The sequence below is a fragment of the Carcharhinus amblyrhynchos genome, chromosome 35 (assembly GCF_965287045.1).
Source record: "Carcharhinus amblyrhynchos chromosome 35, sCarAmb.v2.hapA, whole genome shotgun sequence".
NCBI classification, from domain to species: domain Eukaryota; kingdom Metazoa; phylum Chordata; class Chondrichthyes; order Carcharhiniformes; family Carcharhinidae; genus Carcharhinus; species Carcharhinus amblyrhynchos.
In genome coordinates this window covers 16,889,353-16,906,280 of record NC_137358.1, presented here as the reverse complement: position 1 = coordinate 16,906,280, position 16,928 = coordinate 16,889,353, and the positions used below count along the sequence as shown (strand labels likewise).

At 47.3% G+C, this 16,928-nt stretch overlaps 1 protein-coding gene across 3 annotated transcripts in view; it reads right to left on the bottom strand.

Annotated features, from left to right (window-relative positions):
- zc3h7bb (zinc finger CCCH-type containing 7Bb) overlaps positions 1-13,267 on the bottom strand; it is an 87,529-nt gene extending 74,262 nt beyond the window's left edge. Inside the window, exons 1-2 of one of the 3 annotated variants that reach the window (XM_080217660.1) lie at positions 13,044-13,267; positions 1,976-2,077 (exon numbers count right to left, since the gene is read on the bottom strand). In XM_080217660.1, coding sequence (XP_080073786.1) covers positions 1,976-2,043 — 68 coding nt within the window. In that variant the 5' untranslated portion in view covers positions 2,044-2,077; positions 13,044-13,267. Of the gene's footprint in view, positions 1-1,975; positions 2,078-12,671; positions 12,760-13,043 lie in introns of those variants that run through there. The other 2 variants (XM_080217659.1, XM_080217661.1) reach the window with 2 other exon arrangements.
- Positions 13,268-16,928: the final 3,661 nt, after the last annotated feature.

The window sequence follows — 16,928 nt, the reverse complement described above, 5'->3', positions numbered from 1 at the left end:
ACGAAGTGGCAATCGAGCATGACCGATCCACCTAACCCGTACATCTTTGGACTGTGGGAGGAAACCGGAGCCCCCGGAGGAAACCCACGCAGACACAGGGAGAAGGTGCGAAGTCCACATAGACAGTGACCCGAGGCTGGAATGGAACCTGGGTCCCTGGCGCTGTGAGACAGCACTGCCGCAGTGCCACTGTGGAGGAGGGAGGTTGTCTCTTTGGGTACCATATTTCAGCAAGGGTCAGTGTCTTCATGTAAAATGGACAATTTGGAGTCTAGGAAGATCTCCCCTCTGCTGCCAAAAATGACTGAGACACTGTCAATAGGGTATTCATCTATCTTGGCATCACAACAGACTCAAATCCCACCCTCACCTGACCTCAACACACTCACCTCCAGCAGAGATACATGAGAAAGTAATTGCATTGCTTGATTATCTCCCCTTCGCTAGCTAGTGGTACTGAGGTCAATAAGGGCCCTCCAAGAGGGTACAGCACAGTGGCACAGTGGTTAGCACTGCTGCCTCGCATCGCCAGGGACCTGGGTTCAATTCTGGCTTTGGGTCACTGCCTGCGTGGAGTTTGCACATTCTCCCCGTGTCTGCGTGGGTTTCCTCCGGATGCTCCAGTCTCCTCCCACAGTCCAAAGATGTGCGAGTTAGGTTGATTGGTCATGCTAAAATTGCCGCTTAGTGTCAGGGGATTAGCACAGTAAATATGCAGGGCTACGGGAATGGGTGGGATTGTGATCGGTGCAGACTCGATGGGCCAAATGGCCTCCTTCTGCACTTAGGGATTCTATGATTCTACTAATGCACCAAATGAAATGAGTTAACTCGATATAGAGCAGGAATTTATTCTGGGACCTTTTCTCGCGCATTGACCAGTTTTACCATCTAAGTGGTTGCAAGAACTACAAGATAATCACATAAGAACATAATAAGAACATAAGAAATAGGAGCAGGAGTAGGCCATCTAGCCTTTCGAGCCTGCCCCGCCATTCAATAAGATCATGGCTGATCTGAAGTGAATCAGTTCCACTTTCCCGCTTTCTCCCCATAACCCTTAATCCCCTTGCCTACCAAAAACCTATCTACCCGTGACTTAAATATATTCAGTGAGGTAGCCTCCACCACTTCAACGGGCAGAGAATTCCAGAGATTCACCACCCTTTGAGTGAAGAAGTTCCTCCTCAACTCCAATCTAAACTGCACCCCCCCTTATCTTGAGGCTGTGCCCTCTAGTCCTGCTGTCCTTTCTAAGCGGGAAGAATCTCTCTACCTCTACCCTATCCATCCCCTTCATTATCTTATACGTCTCTATAAGATCCCCCCTCATCCTTCTAAGCTCCAACGAGTACAGACCCAGTCTATTTAGTCTCTCTTCATAGTCTAACCCCCTCATCTCCGGTATTAGCCTAGTGAACGTCCTCTGCACTTCCTCCAAGGCCAAAATATCCTTCCGCAAGTGCGGCGACCAAAACTGCACCCAGTACTCCAGCTGCGGCCTCACCAGTACCCTGTACAGTTGCAGCAAGACCTCCCTGCTTTTATATTCTATCCCCCTCGCTATGAAGGCCAGCATCCCATTCGCCTTCTTGATCACCTGCTGCACCTGCAGACTGGGTTTTTGTGACTCGTGCACAAGGACCCCCAGGTCCCTCTGCACCGTAGCATGCTGCAGCTTTTCACCTTTTAAATAATAATCCCTCCTACTATTATTTCTGCCAAGTGGATAACCTCACACTTGCTTACATTATACCGCATCTGCCAGGTCCTCGCTTACTCGCTCAGCCTATCCAGATCCCTCTGCAGACTTTCCACACCCTCCACACAATTTGCTTTACTGCTCATCTTCGTGTCACCGGCAAATTTTGTCACCCTACACGCAGCCCCCTCCTCCAGATCATCTATATAAATGGTAAACGGTTATAAAAAGTAGCTGACTGTGAAGGGAAGAGGGGAAGCTTGGTTCACTTACTGAATAAAATGCAGTCCCTTCTGAATCTCCTCCTTGCGTTTCTGCCTGCCTGGAGAGGTACTCGACATGTTCACGGCTGCTGACGGTGGGATCACTCCCTGCCTGTAGAAAGAGGAACCGCTGTTATGCAAAAAGATAAAAGACCCGCATTTATATCCAGAATCCAGTTCGAAATGTTTCAAAGTGCTTCACATGCTGAGTATGACATTGCCATTTTGAACACAAGTGCCACAAGGAGGCACTTACTTGTTTACTCACGGGATGTGGGTGTCACTAACAAGGCCAGTATTTACTGTCCATCCCTGCTTACCCCTCCAGGAAGTGGTGGTGGGCTACGTTCTTGAACCGCCTCAGTCCATGTGGTGAAGGTACAGCGACAGTGCTGTCAGGGAGCAAGTTCCACATTTTTACTGTGTGCAGGCGAGAACATTAATCTTTTCTCTAACATCGCCATAGGCGAATGGTCTGCAGTCAGACTTCTGCTCACAAAGCACGGTGGTTAGCACTGCTGCCTCACTAGCACCGGGGACCTGGGTTCGATTCCTGGCTCAGATCACTGCCTGTGTGGAGTCTGCACCTTCTCCCCGTGTCTGCGCGGGTTTCCTCCGACTGCTCCCGTTTTCTCTCACAGTCCAAAAGACATGCCGGTTAGGTGCATTGGCCGTGCTAAATTCTCCCCCAGTGTATGGGGGTTAGGTGGATTGGCCACACTAAATTGATCCTAGTGCCAGGGGGACTCACTAGGGTAAATACACAGAGTTACGGGAATAGGGCCTGGCTGGGATTGTGGTCGGTACAGACTGGATGGGCCGAATGGCCTCTTCTTGCACTGTAGGGATTCTATGATACCTGAACAGACGATGGAGTGTGGTGTCTAGGGGATTTTCACAGTAACTTCATTGCAGTGTTAGCGTAAGCCGACTTGTGACACTTAATAAAGAAACTTTAAAAACATCTCTGACTAATAAATTCTTGTTCTGCTATGGGGGCGAACTCAGAGAATCCTCTTAATCTGATTAATCGAGCCAATTCAACAAATACTAGATCTTTTTTCCTATAGTGAGAAAAACCTATGGTCAGTCTGCAAGGCACCATGGTTTTGCAAGCGAAGAGGCAGAGAGAAGATGAGTCATAACAGAAACAGCAACTGTATGATATACATATAGATGATGCAATGTGGTGTGTGGGTTTTAAATACCAGATCGGGGGGGGGGGGGTAAAATGTTCCACAGTTTCGAACTCTGTAGAGTGATGCGTTGTAACAATCTGAACAGTAAAAGTACCCCCTAGTGCAAGTTGGAACTCCTAATTTGCAACCCAGGAGGGAATAAGAGATGGTTCTAAATTCTGGGGACAGCACAGTGGTCAGCACTGCTGCTTCACAGTGCCCGGGACCTGAGTTCCATTTCCCGCTTGGGTCACTGTCTGTGTGGAGTCTGCACATTCTCCCCGTGTCTGCGTGGGTTTTCTTCTGGGTGCTCTGGCTTCCTCCCACAGTCTGAATGACATGCTGGTTAGGGTGCATCGGCCGTGCTAAATTCTCCCTCAGTGTCCCCGAACAGGCACCAGAGCGTGGTGATTAGGGGATTTTCACACTAACTCCACTGCAGTGTTAATGTAAGCCTACCTATGACTAATAAGTAAATAAATAATCTTCTGAGTCTTTTTGTTCCTTCTGATGGGAAGTGTTGGTGGAATTGCAGTGTAACTTATAAACTACTCAGGTTAAAAACATCCGTGTGTCCTCCATCCACACTGTCCCACAGTCATTCCTTCAATCATTGAATCCTTAGTACAAAAGGCCATTTGGCCCATTCAGCCTGTAGTGACAACAATCTCACCCAGGCTCTATCCCAGTAACTCTGTGTATTTAGCCTGTTAATCCTCCTGACACTATGGAACAAGTTTAGCGTGGCCAATGCACCTAACCTACACATCTTTGGACAGTGGGCGGAAACCGGAACACCCAGAGGACACCCACGCAGACACGGGGAGGGTGTGCTCACTCTGCACAGACAGTGACCTGAGGCCGGAATTGAACCTGGGTCCCTGGCGCTGTGAGGCAGCAGTGCTAACCACTGTCTCACTGTGCTGTGACACTCCTCGCACTTAAATTCACGTTACTAAAACCCTTCGCTTTCCTCTTGTTTTTTTTTTCTGATGAGATGCAAAACTGAGGCTCTGCCGGGGTGGGTGTAAAAGCTGTCTCTTCCCTGGCACACTGGTCTATATTCAACCTTCATCCAACAACACTGAAAACACATTCTCTGATCACGTTCACACTACTGATTGTGGGAGCTTGCTACGCACAAGCAGCCTGCCTCGTTTCTTGAAGTTGGTGGTCATGCAAGGTGCGAGATCAATGCAAATCTTCTTTACCTCTCCACCCTGCCTTCGCCGAAACCTCCTTATGGCCAGTGACCCCTTCAGCCCATCTCCAGCCTGGGTTGTTGCTGAAGGGAGAGAGAGAAATGCTTTGCACTCACCAGGACAAACACAAGAATACCAAATTTCAAGCAATCCCTACAATTTATACCACAGGAGACACTTTATTCATTTGTGGGATATGGGCGTCACTGGCTGGTTGGCATTTAGAACATAGAAACCCTACAGTGCAGAAAGAGGCCCTTCGGCCCATCGAGTCTGCACCGACCACAATCCCACCCAGGCCCTACCCCCACATCTCCACACATTTACACGCTAATCTCTCTAACCTACACATCCCAGGACACTAAGGGGCAATTTTCACATGACCAACCAACCTAACCCGCACATCTTTGGACTGTGGGAGGAAACCGGAGCACCCAGAGGAAACCCATGCAGACACGAGGAGAATGTGCAAACTCCACACAGACAGTGACCCGAGCTGCGAATCGAACCCAGGACCCTGGAGCTCTGAAGCAGCGGTGCTAACCACCGTGTCACCGTGCTGCCCAGCATGGGCATTTATTGCCCATCCCTAATTGCCCTTGAGAAGGCGGTGGTGAGCTGCCTTCCTGAGTGATTGACACAACTGAGTGTCTCGCTTGGCCATTTCAGGGGGGCAGTTGAGAATCAACCACATTGCTGTGGCTCTGAGTCACATGTAGGCCAGACTGGGTAAGAATGGCAGATTATCTAATAGCATCTATAAGAGAGAGGAGCTGACATTTCGAGTCCAGATGACCCTTTGCTAAAACGACAATAGTTTCATGGTCTTCAGTAGATTCTTAACTCCAGAATTTTTTTATTATTGAATTCAAATTAGAATTCAAATGGAAATAACACCACCAGGCCATCACTTCCTCATGTGTTGATAGTTGGCAAGTTGACTCTTATTGACTAAAGTGTGATCATGGTGGAAGGAACATGACTCTGATTGTCTAAGGTGTGGCCACAGAGGAAGGAACGATAGACTCCATCTTCTGCTGTCTTTCTCTTGTCTTCTAAAGTGCTTTCGCAGAAGCTGTTCCAATAAGAAAGAATTCTAACCACCCCATATCACTCTCTGCCACCAATGTTAACCTATTAATACAATTATTATGCGTTCAGAAGCAGTGTAATACTATAAAATCTTCACCTTTCTTGATCTCTCACTACCACTCACTCCATGACCCTTACATAACAGCCAATGAAATGTTTCTGATGCGTAAGCACTGCTGTGGTTTAGAAAACACGGCAACCAATTTACACGCAGGAAACTCCCACAGACATCAAGGCTATAATGGGGAGGCGACGGCCTAGCGGTAATATCACTAATCCAGAAACTCAGCCAAGGACCCAGGTTCGAATCCCCGCCACGGCAGATGGTGCAATTTGAAGTTTGTTTATTAGTGTCACAAGTAGGCTTACGTTCACACTGCAATGAAGTTACTGTGAAAATCCCCTAGTCACCACACTCTGGTGCCTGTTCGGGTACGCTGAGGGAGAATTTAGCACGGCCAATGCACCCTAACCAGCATGTCTTTCAGACTGTGGGAAGAAACTGGAGCACTAACTACTGTGCCACAGCGCCACCTCATATTGGAATAAGCGTAAATTTGTATATAAAGTGTGTGTGTGAATAGTACTTCATATACTGAACTGTCTTAGTGTGGAGATGCCGGCTGGGGTGAGGACAGTAAAAGGTCTCACAACACCAGGTTAAAGTCCAACAGGTTTATTTGGATTCACGAGCTTTCAGAGCACTGCTCCTTGACTCACACTTTAACCTGGTGTTGTGAAACTTCTTACTGTAACTGTCTTAAGAGTATTGTAGTCCTTTTGGGGTGTATTTGTCTTTTCTTCAAATTTACTAAATAGTCTTTAATAATTGTTACATGACAACTGGTCTGGTTATTCTCACTTGGTGGGGGGGGGGGTGTTTCATACAACTCCTCATGCCATGCCAGAAATAAAACTATACATCACCAAGAACCTGTATTTCAAATGAGACAACGCTGGAACATCTCAGCCGGTCTGGCAGCATCCATAACGAGAGAAAAGAGCTGACGTTTCAAGTCTCTTTGGTCAAAAGTCACAACTGACTGTTTTCACCATCCCTCTTCAACACTCTCCAGATTACAGCTCATTGTGTCAAGGCAAAGTTGCCGCATAGTCCAGATGACCATAGTGTGTCTGTGGTGTGTGTGGGATGTGTGGAGTGCGGGGCACATGTGTGTGTGGAGAGGAGGGGATGCTGGTGGTGATTTAACCTGAAGATCACCACAGCTCAGGTGAGGATGGCACAGTGGGTTAACACCGCTGCCTCACAGCACCAGGGACCCGGCTTCGATTCCCAGCTTGGGTCACTGTCTGTGGGGAGTCTGCACATTCTCCCAGTGTCTATTCTCCCTCAGTGTACTCGGACAGGCGCCTAGGAGCGTGACGACTAGGGGAATCTCACTGTAACTTCATTGCGGTGTTAATACAAGCCAACATGTGACACTAAGTAAATAAACTTTGAGAAAGTGGAGCGTTCATGAGTAACCTCGGCTGGTACGGGAATTGAACCCGTGCTGTTGGGGTCGCCCTGCATCACTGTCCAGCCAACTGACCTAAACCAACCTAGTCTTACCAATTATCTTAAATCTATGTCCTTTGGTTTCTGAGGCTCCTACTTATGGAAATGACCTCTCCTTACGTACTCAACTGAGACAGCTAATGATTTTGAAGACCTCTTTCAAATCTCCCCTGCTCCGAAGAAAGTGACCCCCAGCTTCTCCAGTCTCTCCCCGATTGCTGGAGCATGTCAGTGAATCCCCTCTGCACTCAGATGTTTGGGTGAGATACTGGAAAGGTATTTGAGGTGTGTGTGTGTGTGTGTGTGTGTGTGTGTGTGTGTGTGGGGGGGGGTGGGGGCAGCAGAAATAAGGTACAGTAAGGGTTAAAGTGCAGTTTTGGTCCCCTTATTTGCAAAAGGATATATTGGCCTTGGAGGGAGTACAGAGAAGGTTCACTAGGCTGATACCGGAGATGAGGGGGTTAGCCTATGAGGAGAGATTAAATAGACTGGGCCTGTACTCATTGGAGTTTAGAAGGATGAGGGGGGATCTTATACAGACTTATAAGATAATGAAAGGAATGGATAGGGTAGAGGTAGAGAGATTCTTCCCGCTTAGAAAGGATAGCAGAACTAGAGGGCACAGCCTCAAGATAAGGGGGGTGCAGTTTAGAACGGAGTTGAGGAGGAACTTCTTCACTCAAAGGGTGGTGAATCTCTGAAATTCTCTGCCCGTTGAAGTGGTGGAGGCTACCTCGCTGAATATATTTAAGTCACGGGTAGATAGATTTCTGATAGACAGGGGAATTAAGGGTTATGGGGAGAAAGCGGGAAATTGGAACGGATCCACTTCAGATCAGCCATGATCTTATTGAATGGCGGGGCAGGCTCGAAGGGCTAGATGGCCTACTCCTGCTCCTATTTCTTATGTTAAAAAAAAGCCTCCTTAAAAGCAGGTGGGGGCTCTTTGCTCTACAAAAGATTATGATAGGGAACGAAAGACAAAGGGTTCAGGGAAGTGAATCCATGAGGGAATGTAGGAGAAAAGTCCTCACTGAAAGAGGAAGCTGACAGAATCAGCTGCTGTAGGACAGGAGGGGGCTTGCGTGGACCTGTTGTGCCAAGTGATTTTTGTCCCGCGGATTCTACGTCCTGCTGCGTAAGAATTTTCTGTTTCCTGCCAATGAAGGAGGAGAAATAGTTCCAAGTTGGATAGAGACAGGAGCTGGCGTCAAAGCTGTTTCGCTTTCCTTGCAAAGTGCAAGTTGTCCAGAAGCAGGAGAAAACGAAACTGCTCTGCACACAACAGCCACTAGATGGAGAAGCCTGACCTCTTCTACAAGATCACTCCTTCTGAAACAGTTCAAAGTTAAAGTTTAGTTTATTAGCGTCACAAGTAAGGCTTACACTAACACTGCAGTGAAGTTACCGTGAAAATCCCCTAATCGCCACACTCTGGCGCCTGTTCAGGTACACTGAGGGAGATTTCAGCACGGCCAATGCACCCTAACCAGCACGTCTTTCGGAGGAAACCCACGCAGGCACGGGGAGAACATGCAGACTCCGCACCGACAGTGGCCCAAGCCGGGAATCCAAGCCAGGTCCCTGGCTCTGTGAGGCAGCGGTGCTAACCACCGTGTCGCCCAAGTGTGACGAGATTACATAAGAATTACACTGCGCATAGGTATTTATAATGGATTGAGAAAGGGGTAGAACTGCGTTAAATCTGAACATTCAGATCCAGCATGTTCAGACATGATTAATTGCTAAGTCAGAATGGCTTCAGTGTAGCCTAACTCCAGATACTTAAATTAATAACCCAGACTAAAACACTTTGTGCGACTCCAAGGGAAACCTGCTGTCATATCTTTTAGAACATAGAATCCCTACAGTGTAGAAAGAGGCCCTTTGGCCCATCCAGTCTGCACCAACCACAATCCCACCCAGGCCCTACCCCCATATCCCAACACATTTACCCGCTAATCCCTCTAACCTACGCATCCCTGGACACTAAGGGGCAATTTTAGCATGGCCAGTCAACCTAACCCGCACATCTTTGGACTTGATCTCCATAACCTTTGATCTTGTTTTACTTTTGAGCTTCTGGGGATTCCCTTGAACGTTTGTATAAGGATGTGCATGTTATTGATGGTTTTCTCTTTTAATCCACAGGTGATTCGGTCCGCCTTGTTGTCCAACAAGGGGCATACACACAGTGGGTCGTGCGAGGGCTGCTCTTGGATGTTTCGAGAGTAGCCTAGTGCTTCATGTCATTAGTGTACGCTTAAACTGGACCAGATGCTGGGCAACACGACAGCTCAGTGACTATCACTGTTTGCCGGGCAGACACATGGATTTGGGCCGGTGTCTGTGGGAGTTTGCGCATTCTCCCCGCGCTTGCGTGGGTTTTCTCCGGGTGCTCCAGTTTCCTCCCACACCCCAAAGATGTGCTATTAGGCTGACTGGTGGAACAAATTGTCCCTAAATTAGTCGCCCCTCAATCTGGTTTCCAATGTGGGTGTCATAAGCATAGACACGGGTCTAGGGTGGAAGGGGGGACTCACAATGTTGAAATGGCGGCGCGGGCTCGTTGGGCCGAAGGGCCTGTTTCCTGCGCTGTGTTGTTCTTTGTTATAAGTTGGAAACAATTACAACATAGACTCAAAACTGCTGGAATTTCATTGTATCTAATTCTTTTAGCTCTCCACGTGGCTGGTGGACTGATAAACTATTACTCAGCATTTGACTGCAGTGCAGCAGTATATGGGCCACCCCCGGGATGTATAGTTCTCAGAACATTTAGTTCCTAGCTCTTTATGAATAGCTTAACAACATAAAGCTGTGTTTGTCAGAGGTGCCGTCTTTCAGTCGAGATGTTAAACAAGGACACCTCTCCCCTCTTAGGTGGCTGTAAAGGATCCCACAGAATCAGGCTGAGGGAAGACGAGGGGGGTTATCTTCAGTGTCCCGGCCGACATTTAAGTCAACTTCACAGGCTAGGTTCATATCTGCTGGATAGGCTTGACATTTGAGGAGCGATTGAGGGCGCGGGGTCTGTGCTTGATGAAGTTTAGAAGGATAAGGGGGGGAATCATGGGTGGCGCAGTGGGTTAGCACTGCTGTTTCACGGCTCCAGGGACCCGGGTTTGATTCCCGGCTCGGGTCACCGTCTGCACGGAGTTTGCACATTCTCCACATGTCTGCGTGGGTTTCCTCCGGGTGCTCCAGTTTCCGCCCATAGTCCAAAGATGTGCGGGTTAGGTTGTTTGGCCATGCTAAAAATTGCCCCTTAGTGTCGTGAGATGCGTACGTTAGAGGGATTAGCGGGTAAAATATGTAGGGATATGGGGGTAGGGTCTGGGTGGGTTTGTGGTCGGTGCAGGCTCGATGGGCCGAAGGGCCTTTTCCTGCACTGTAGGCTTCTATGATTCATTGAAACTTACAGAATACTGGATAGAGTGGACATGAAGAAGATGCTTCCATTAGTAGAAGAGACTAGGATCTGAGGGCACAGCCTCAGACTAAACCCTTGAGAGAAGTTTATTTATTAGTGTCACAAAGGGGCTTACTTTAACACTGCAATAAAGTTACTGTGAAAATACCCTTGTCGCCACACTCCAGCACCTGTCTGGGTACAATTTTTTGGCTTGGCCAATGCACCCTAACTAGTACACCTTTCGGGCTGTGGGAGGAAACCGGAGCACCTGGAGGAAACCCATGCAGACATGGGGAGAACATGCAAACTCCACACAGACAGTGACCCAGAGAATCGAACCCGGGTCCCTGGCGCTGTGAGGCAGCAGTGCTAACCACTATGCCATCATGCCACTCAAGATGAGGAGGAATTTCTTCAGCCAGAGAGCAGTGAATCTGTGGAACTTTGCCGCAGAAGGCTGTGGAGGCCAGGTCATTGAGTGTCTTTAAGACAGAGAGAGATCGGTCCTTGATTGGTAAAGAGATCAAAGGTTATGGGGAAAACGTGGGAGAATGGGATTGAGCAACATATCAGCCATGATCAAACGGTGGAACAAACTCGATGGGCCAAATGGCCAAATTCTGCCCCCATATCTTATGATCCTACAGAGCTTAGAAGGGTAAGAGGTGCCTTGATTGTAACAGATAGGTTCTTGATGGGTCTTGACAGAGTGGATGTAGAGAGAATGTTTCCTCTTGTGGGAGAGTGTAGAACTAATGGGAAGGAGCAGGGGGGGGCGGGGGTGTATGTGTGTGTGTGTGTGTGTGTTTGTGTGCGTGTGGGGATCACTATTTAAAAATAAGGAATCATTGCAGAATCTTTTTCCATCAGAGGGTCATGAGTTTTGGAACTCTCTTCCTCAAAATAAGCATTGGAAGCAGAGTCTTCAAATATTTTTGAGGCAGAAGTAGGCACTCTTGATAAGCAAACAGATGACAGATTTGGGGGGGGGGACACTTGACAATTGACTCTGTCTACATTCCCTCAGGAAAGCAGCCAGTATAATCAAGGCCCCACGCACCCCGGACATTCTCTCTTCCCCCTCCTTCCATCAGGAGAAAGATATGAGAGTCTGAAAATACGTGCCAACTAAGTCAAGAACAGCTTCCTCCTCGCTGCTATCAGACTTTTGAATGGACCTATCATATATTAAGCTGATCTTTCTCTTCACCCTATCTGTAACTGTAAAACTATATCCTGCGCCCTCTCCTTCTCCCCTATGTTCTCTATGAACGGTATGTTTTGTCTGTATAGCGCAAAAGAAACAATACTTTTCACTGCATTCCAATAAATGTGATAACAATAATTCATATCAAATGTTGCCTGGGATGGGGCATTTGAGCTATAAGGAGTGACTGGATAGACTTGGATTATTTTCTTTAATAACAAGTCTCACAACACCAGGTTTAAGTCCAACCAGTTTATTTGATAGTAATCCCACAAGCTTTTGGAAACGGTGTCCCTTCGTCAGGTGTGTAGAAGGTTGTGATCAGAAACTTGGTGTTGTGAGACTTCTTACCGTGTTTACCCCAGTCCCAACGCCAGCACCTCTACATCATTATTTTCCTTAGGACAGAGAAGGCCGAGGGAGGACATGGTTGATGTGTATAAGATCGAGAGGGAATGGACAGGATGGGTGGGGAGCAGCTGTTCTCTGTGGTTGAGGGGGCAATCACGAGGGGGCAGAGTTTTAGGGTGAGGGGCAAGAAATCCAGAGGAGAAAATCGAGGATTGTTTAGATGAATCGAATTGGGAGCCGCAGTTACAAGCAGACCGGGCCACGATCTTACTGAACGGCGGAGCGGGCTCGAGGCGCCATGTGGCCTATTCCTGCCCGTTATCCGCCTGCACGCACCACAACACTCCAGGCCGGCTGCCCGTGATCACGCTGCCCTTTGTGGGAGCTTGCTGTGCGCCAATTTTCCGACATCACAACACTGACTACACTTCACTGGCTGTTGAAGCGCTTGGTGACGGCCCGAAAGGCGCTATACAAATGAAAGAAATGCTTACATCTGTCAGTCTGGAGATCAAACCAGAAAGAAAGAAATTAAAACCTCTCACAGCTGCCAGAGGTTTGGAGTTAGAAGGGAAATCCACAACACAAAGCCAGACATGGAATTAAAGAGTAAATGCAACCAAACAACTCACATCTTTTAAATTATAAAACCAAGGAAAATGAGATAACTATTAGTATTCGATTAAATTAGATCAACTTTTGACTCAGGCACTGAAGAGAATCTCACAGCGAGGCGTTTTACCTGAGCTTCGGAAGGCAGGAGTTGAGTGAAATTCGCTCTCCGACAAATGACAAGAAACCGGCGAGATCAGCAGCCCGAGGCCTACGGGGCACATCGGAGCCTCGGTGTTGCGTAGATCGGCCCGCCGCCCTCCAGGCGCCTCCGCCCGGCCCCCCGGTTCAAGTGAGTCCCGGGGAGCACGTGAAGGGTGAGGGGGGGAAAAACAGATCCCGCTCACGTCAAATAAATAAACAAATTAAAATCAACCCAGGGGCCCTCCAGCTCGGGCAGACGGTTAAAAAAGAAAGCTGAGATATCCCCTTAGCAACCAAGTTAAAATGATCCCTGATCCCCTCAGTTTCCAAGGGCCAAATCCCCAGTCCCGCAACTCACCCCCTCTTCAGAATGATCCCTCTTACATTCCGAGCAGGGGTTTTCCGGATTGGGATCACCAGAGCTGCCTCAGTTCATGACTATTTTCATTATTATTATTTCCTCCTCATGGCCCTGGCCCAGCCGTCAGCAACAAGAAGAGTTCATCAGCAACATGCTTCCTCCTGACTGAGTCACACAGAGAGCACTCAGTGCCTCCTCGGGTCCTAGCCTCGGTCTTCCTCTCACTTTGGGGTGGAGGGGCCGGGGTGAACACAGTGAGAAGCCTCACAGCACCAGGTTAAAGCCCGACAGCTTCACTGGGTAGCAGACCCCGAAAGCCAGTGGCCTTTACTGCCAAATCAACCTGTTGGACTTTAACCTGATGTTGTGAGACTCCTTATTCCCTTTCACTTGGTGCAGTTTTCTGTGCTTATCCACTTCTCTTCCAGCTCACCTTCGCAGCTGCCAACACATTCCTGTTTCCTTTTGATTTACTATTGTCACGCGTACAGGGAAAATATCGTTTCTTGCGCGCTATCAACATTGAGGGCCGAAGGGCCTGTACTGTGCTGTAACGTTCTATGTTAAGATGTGGAGATGCCAGCTAGAGTGGGCACGGTAAGAAGTCTCATAACACCGGATTATAAAGTCCAACAAGTTTATTTGAAATCATGAGCTTTTGGAGCGTTGCTACTCACTTGATGAAGAAGCAGCACTCTGAAAGCTCGTGACTACAAATAAACCTGTTGGACTTTAACCTGGTGTTGTGAGACTCCTTATTCCCTTTCACTTGATACAGCTTTCTGTGCTTATCCACTTCCCTTCCACCTCATCTTAGCAGCTGCCAACACATTCCTGTTTCCATTTGATTTACTATTGTCACATGTATTGGGAAAATATTGTTTCTTGCGCACTATTGCAGACAAGATGTGGAGATGCCGGCTAGAGTGGGCACGGTAAGAAGTCTCATAACACCGGATTATAAAGTCCAACAAGTTTATTTGAAATCATGAGCTTTTGGAGCGTTGCTACTCACTTGATGAAGAAGCAGCACTCTGAAAGCTCGTGACTACAAATAAACCTGTTGGACTTTAACCTGATGTTGTGAGACTCCTTATTCCCTTTCACTTGGTGCAGCTTTCTGTGCTTATCCACTTCTCTTCCAGCTCACCTTAGCAGCTGCCAACACATTCCTGTTTCCTTTTGATTTACTGTTGTCAGGCGTACTGGGAAAATATCGTTTCTTGCGCGCTATCAACATTGAGGGCCGAAGGGCCTGTACTGTGCTGTAACGTTCTATGTTAAGATGTGGAGATGCCGGCTAGAGTGGGCACGGTAAGAAGTCTCATAACACCGGATTATAAAGTCCAACAAGTTTATTTGAAATCATGAGCTTTTGGAGCGTTGCTACTCACTTGATGAAGAAGCAGCACTCTGAAAGCTCATGACTACAAATAAACCTGTTGGACTTTAACCTGGCGTTGTGAGAGTTCTTATTCCCTTTCACTTGATACAGCTTTCTGTGCTTATCCACTTCCCTTCCACCTCATCTTAGCAGCTGCCAACACATTCCTGTTTCCATTTGAATTACTATTGTCAAGTGTATTGGGAAAATATTGTTTCTTGCGCACTATTGCAGACAAGATGTGGAGATGCCGGCTAGAGTGGTCACGGTAAGAAGTCTCATAACACCGGATTATAAAGTCCAACAAGTTTATTTGAAATCATGAGCTTTTGGAGCGTTGCTACTCACTTGATGAAGGAACAGCACTCTGAAAGCTCGTGACTACAAATAAACCTGTTGGACTTTAACCTGGTGTTGTGAGACTCCTTATTCCCTTTCACTTGATGCAGTTTTCTGTGCTTATCCACTTCTCTTCCAGCTCACCTTAGCAGCTGCCAACACATTCCTGTTTCCTTTTGATTTACTATTGTCACGCGTACTGGGAAAATATCGTTTCTTGCGCGCTATCAACATTGAGGGCCGAAGGGCCTGTACTGTGCTGTAACGTTCTATGTTAAGATGTGGAGATGCCGGCTAGAGTGGGCACGGTAAGAAGTCTCATAACACCGGGTTATAAAGACCAACAAGTTTATTTGAAATCATGAGCTTTTGGAGCATTGCTACTCACCTGATGAAGGGGCAGCACTCTGAAAGCTCGTGACTACAAATAAACCTGTTGGACTTTAACCTGGTGTTGTGAGACTCCTTATTCCCTTTCACTTGGTGCAGCTTTCTGTGCTTATCCACTTCTCTTCCAGCTCACCTTAGCAGCTGCCAACACATTCCTGTTTCCTTTTGATTTACTGTTGTCAGGCGTACTGGGAAAATATCGTTTCTTGCGCGCTATCAACATTGAGGGCCGAAGGGCCTGTACTGTGCTGTAACGTTCTATGTTAAGATGTGGAGATGCCGGCTAGAGTGGGCACGGTAAGAAGTCTCATAACACCGGATTATAAAGTCCAACAAGTTTATTTGAAATCATGAGCTTTTGGAGCGTTGCTACTCACTTGATGAAGGGGCAGCACTCCGAAAGCTCGTGATTCCAAATAAACCTGTTGGACTTTAACCTGGTGTTGTGAGAGTTCTTATTCCCTTTCACTTGATACAGCTTTCTGTGCTTATTCACTTCTCTTCCAGCTCACCTTAACAGCTGCCAACACATTCCTGTTTCCTTTTGATTTACTATTGTCACGTGTATTGGGAAAATATTGTTTCTTGCGCACTATCAACATTGAGGGCCAAAGGGCCTGTACTGTGCTGTAACGTTCTATGTTAAGATGTGGAGATGCCGGCTAGAGTGGTCACGGTAAGAAGTCTCATAACACCAGGTTATAAAGTCCAACAAGTTTATTTGAAATCATGAGCTTTTGGAGCATTGCTACTCACCTGATGAAGAAGCAGCACTCTGAAAGCTCGTGACTACAAATAAACCTGTTGGACTTTAACCTGGTGTTGTGAGACTCCTTATTCCCTTTCACTTGATACAGCTTTCTGTGCTTATCCACTTCCCTTCCACCTCATCTTAGCAGCTGCCAACACATTCCTGTTTCCATTTGAATTACTATTGTCACGTGTATTGGGAAAATATTGTTTCTTGCGCGCTATTTCAGACAAGATGTGGAGATGCCGTCTAGAGTGGTCACAGTAAGAATCTCACAACACTGAGTTATAAAGTCCAACAAGTTTATTTGAAATCATGAGCTTTTGGAGCGTTGCTACTCACTTGATGAAGGGGCAGCACTCCGAAAGCTCGTGACTACAAATAAACCTGTTGGACTTTAACCTGGTGTTGTGAGAGTTCTTATTCCCTTTCACTTGATACAGCTTTCTGTGCTTATCCACTTCCCTTCCACCTCATCTTAGCAGCTGCCAACACATTCCTGTTTCCATTTGATTTACTATTGTCACGTGTATTGGGAAAATATTGTTTCTTGCGCGCTATTACAGATGTGGAGATGCCGTCTAGAGTGGGCACGGTAAGAAGTCTCACAACACCGGGTTATATTTCCCAACAGGTTTACTTGAAATCATGAGCTTTTGGAGCATTGTTATTCACCTGATGAAGGAGCAGCACTCTGAAAGCTCGTGATTCCATATAAACCTGTTGGGCTTTAACCCAGAGTTGTGAGACTCCTTACTGTATACAGACAAGATGAGAGATCACACAACACCAGGTTATGGTTCCCAACAGGTTTATTTAAAATCACTAGCTTTCGGTACGCTGCTCCTGAACATTAGCTGAGTTTCTGGATTAATTTCCTGGCAATAATACCACTAAGGCCATTGCCTCTCTTGGTGTCCCAGGATGTGTCGATGAGGGGGTAAATGCGTGGGACTGCAGAGGGATAGGGCCTGGGTGGGATGTTCTGATGGAGAGTGGGTGCCAACTTGATAGGCCA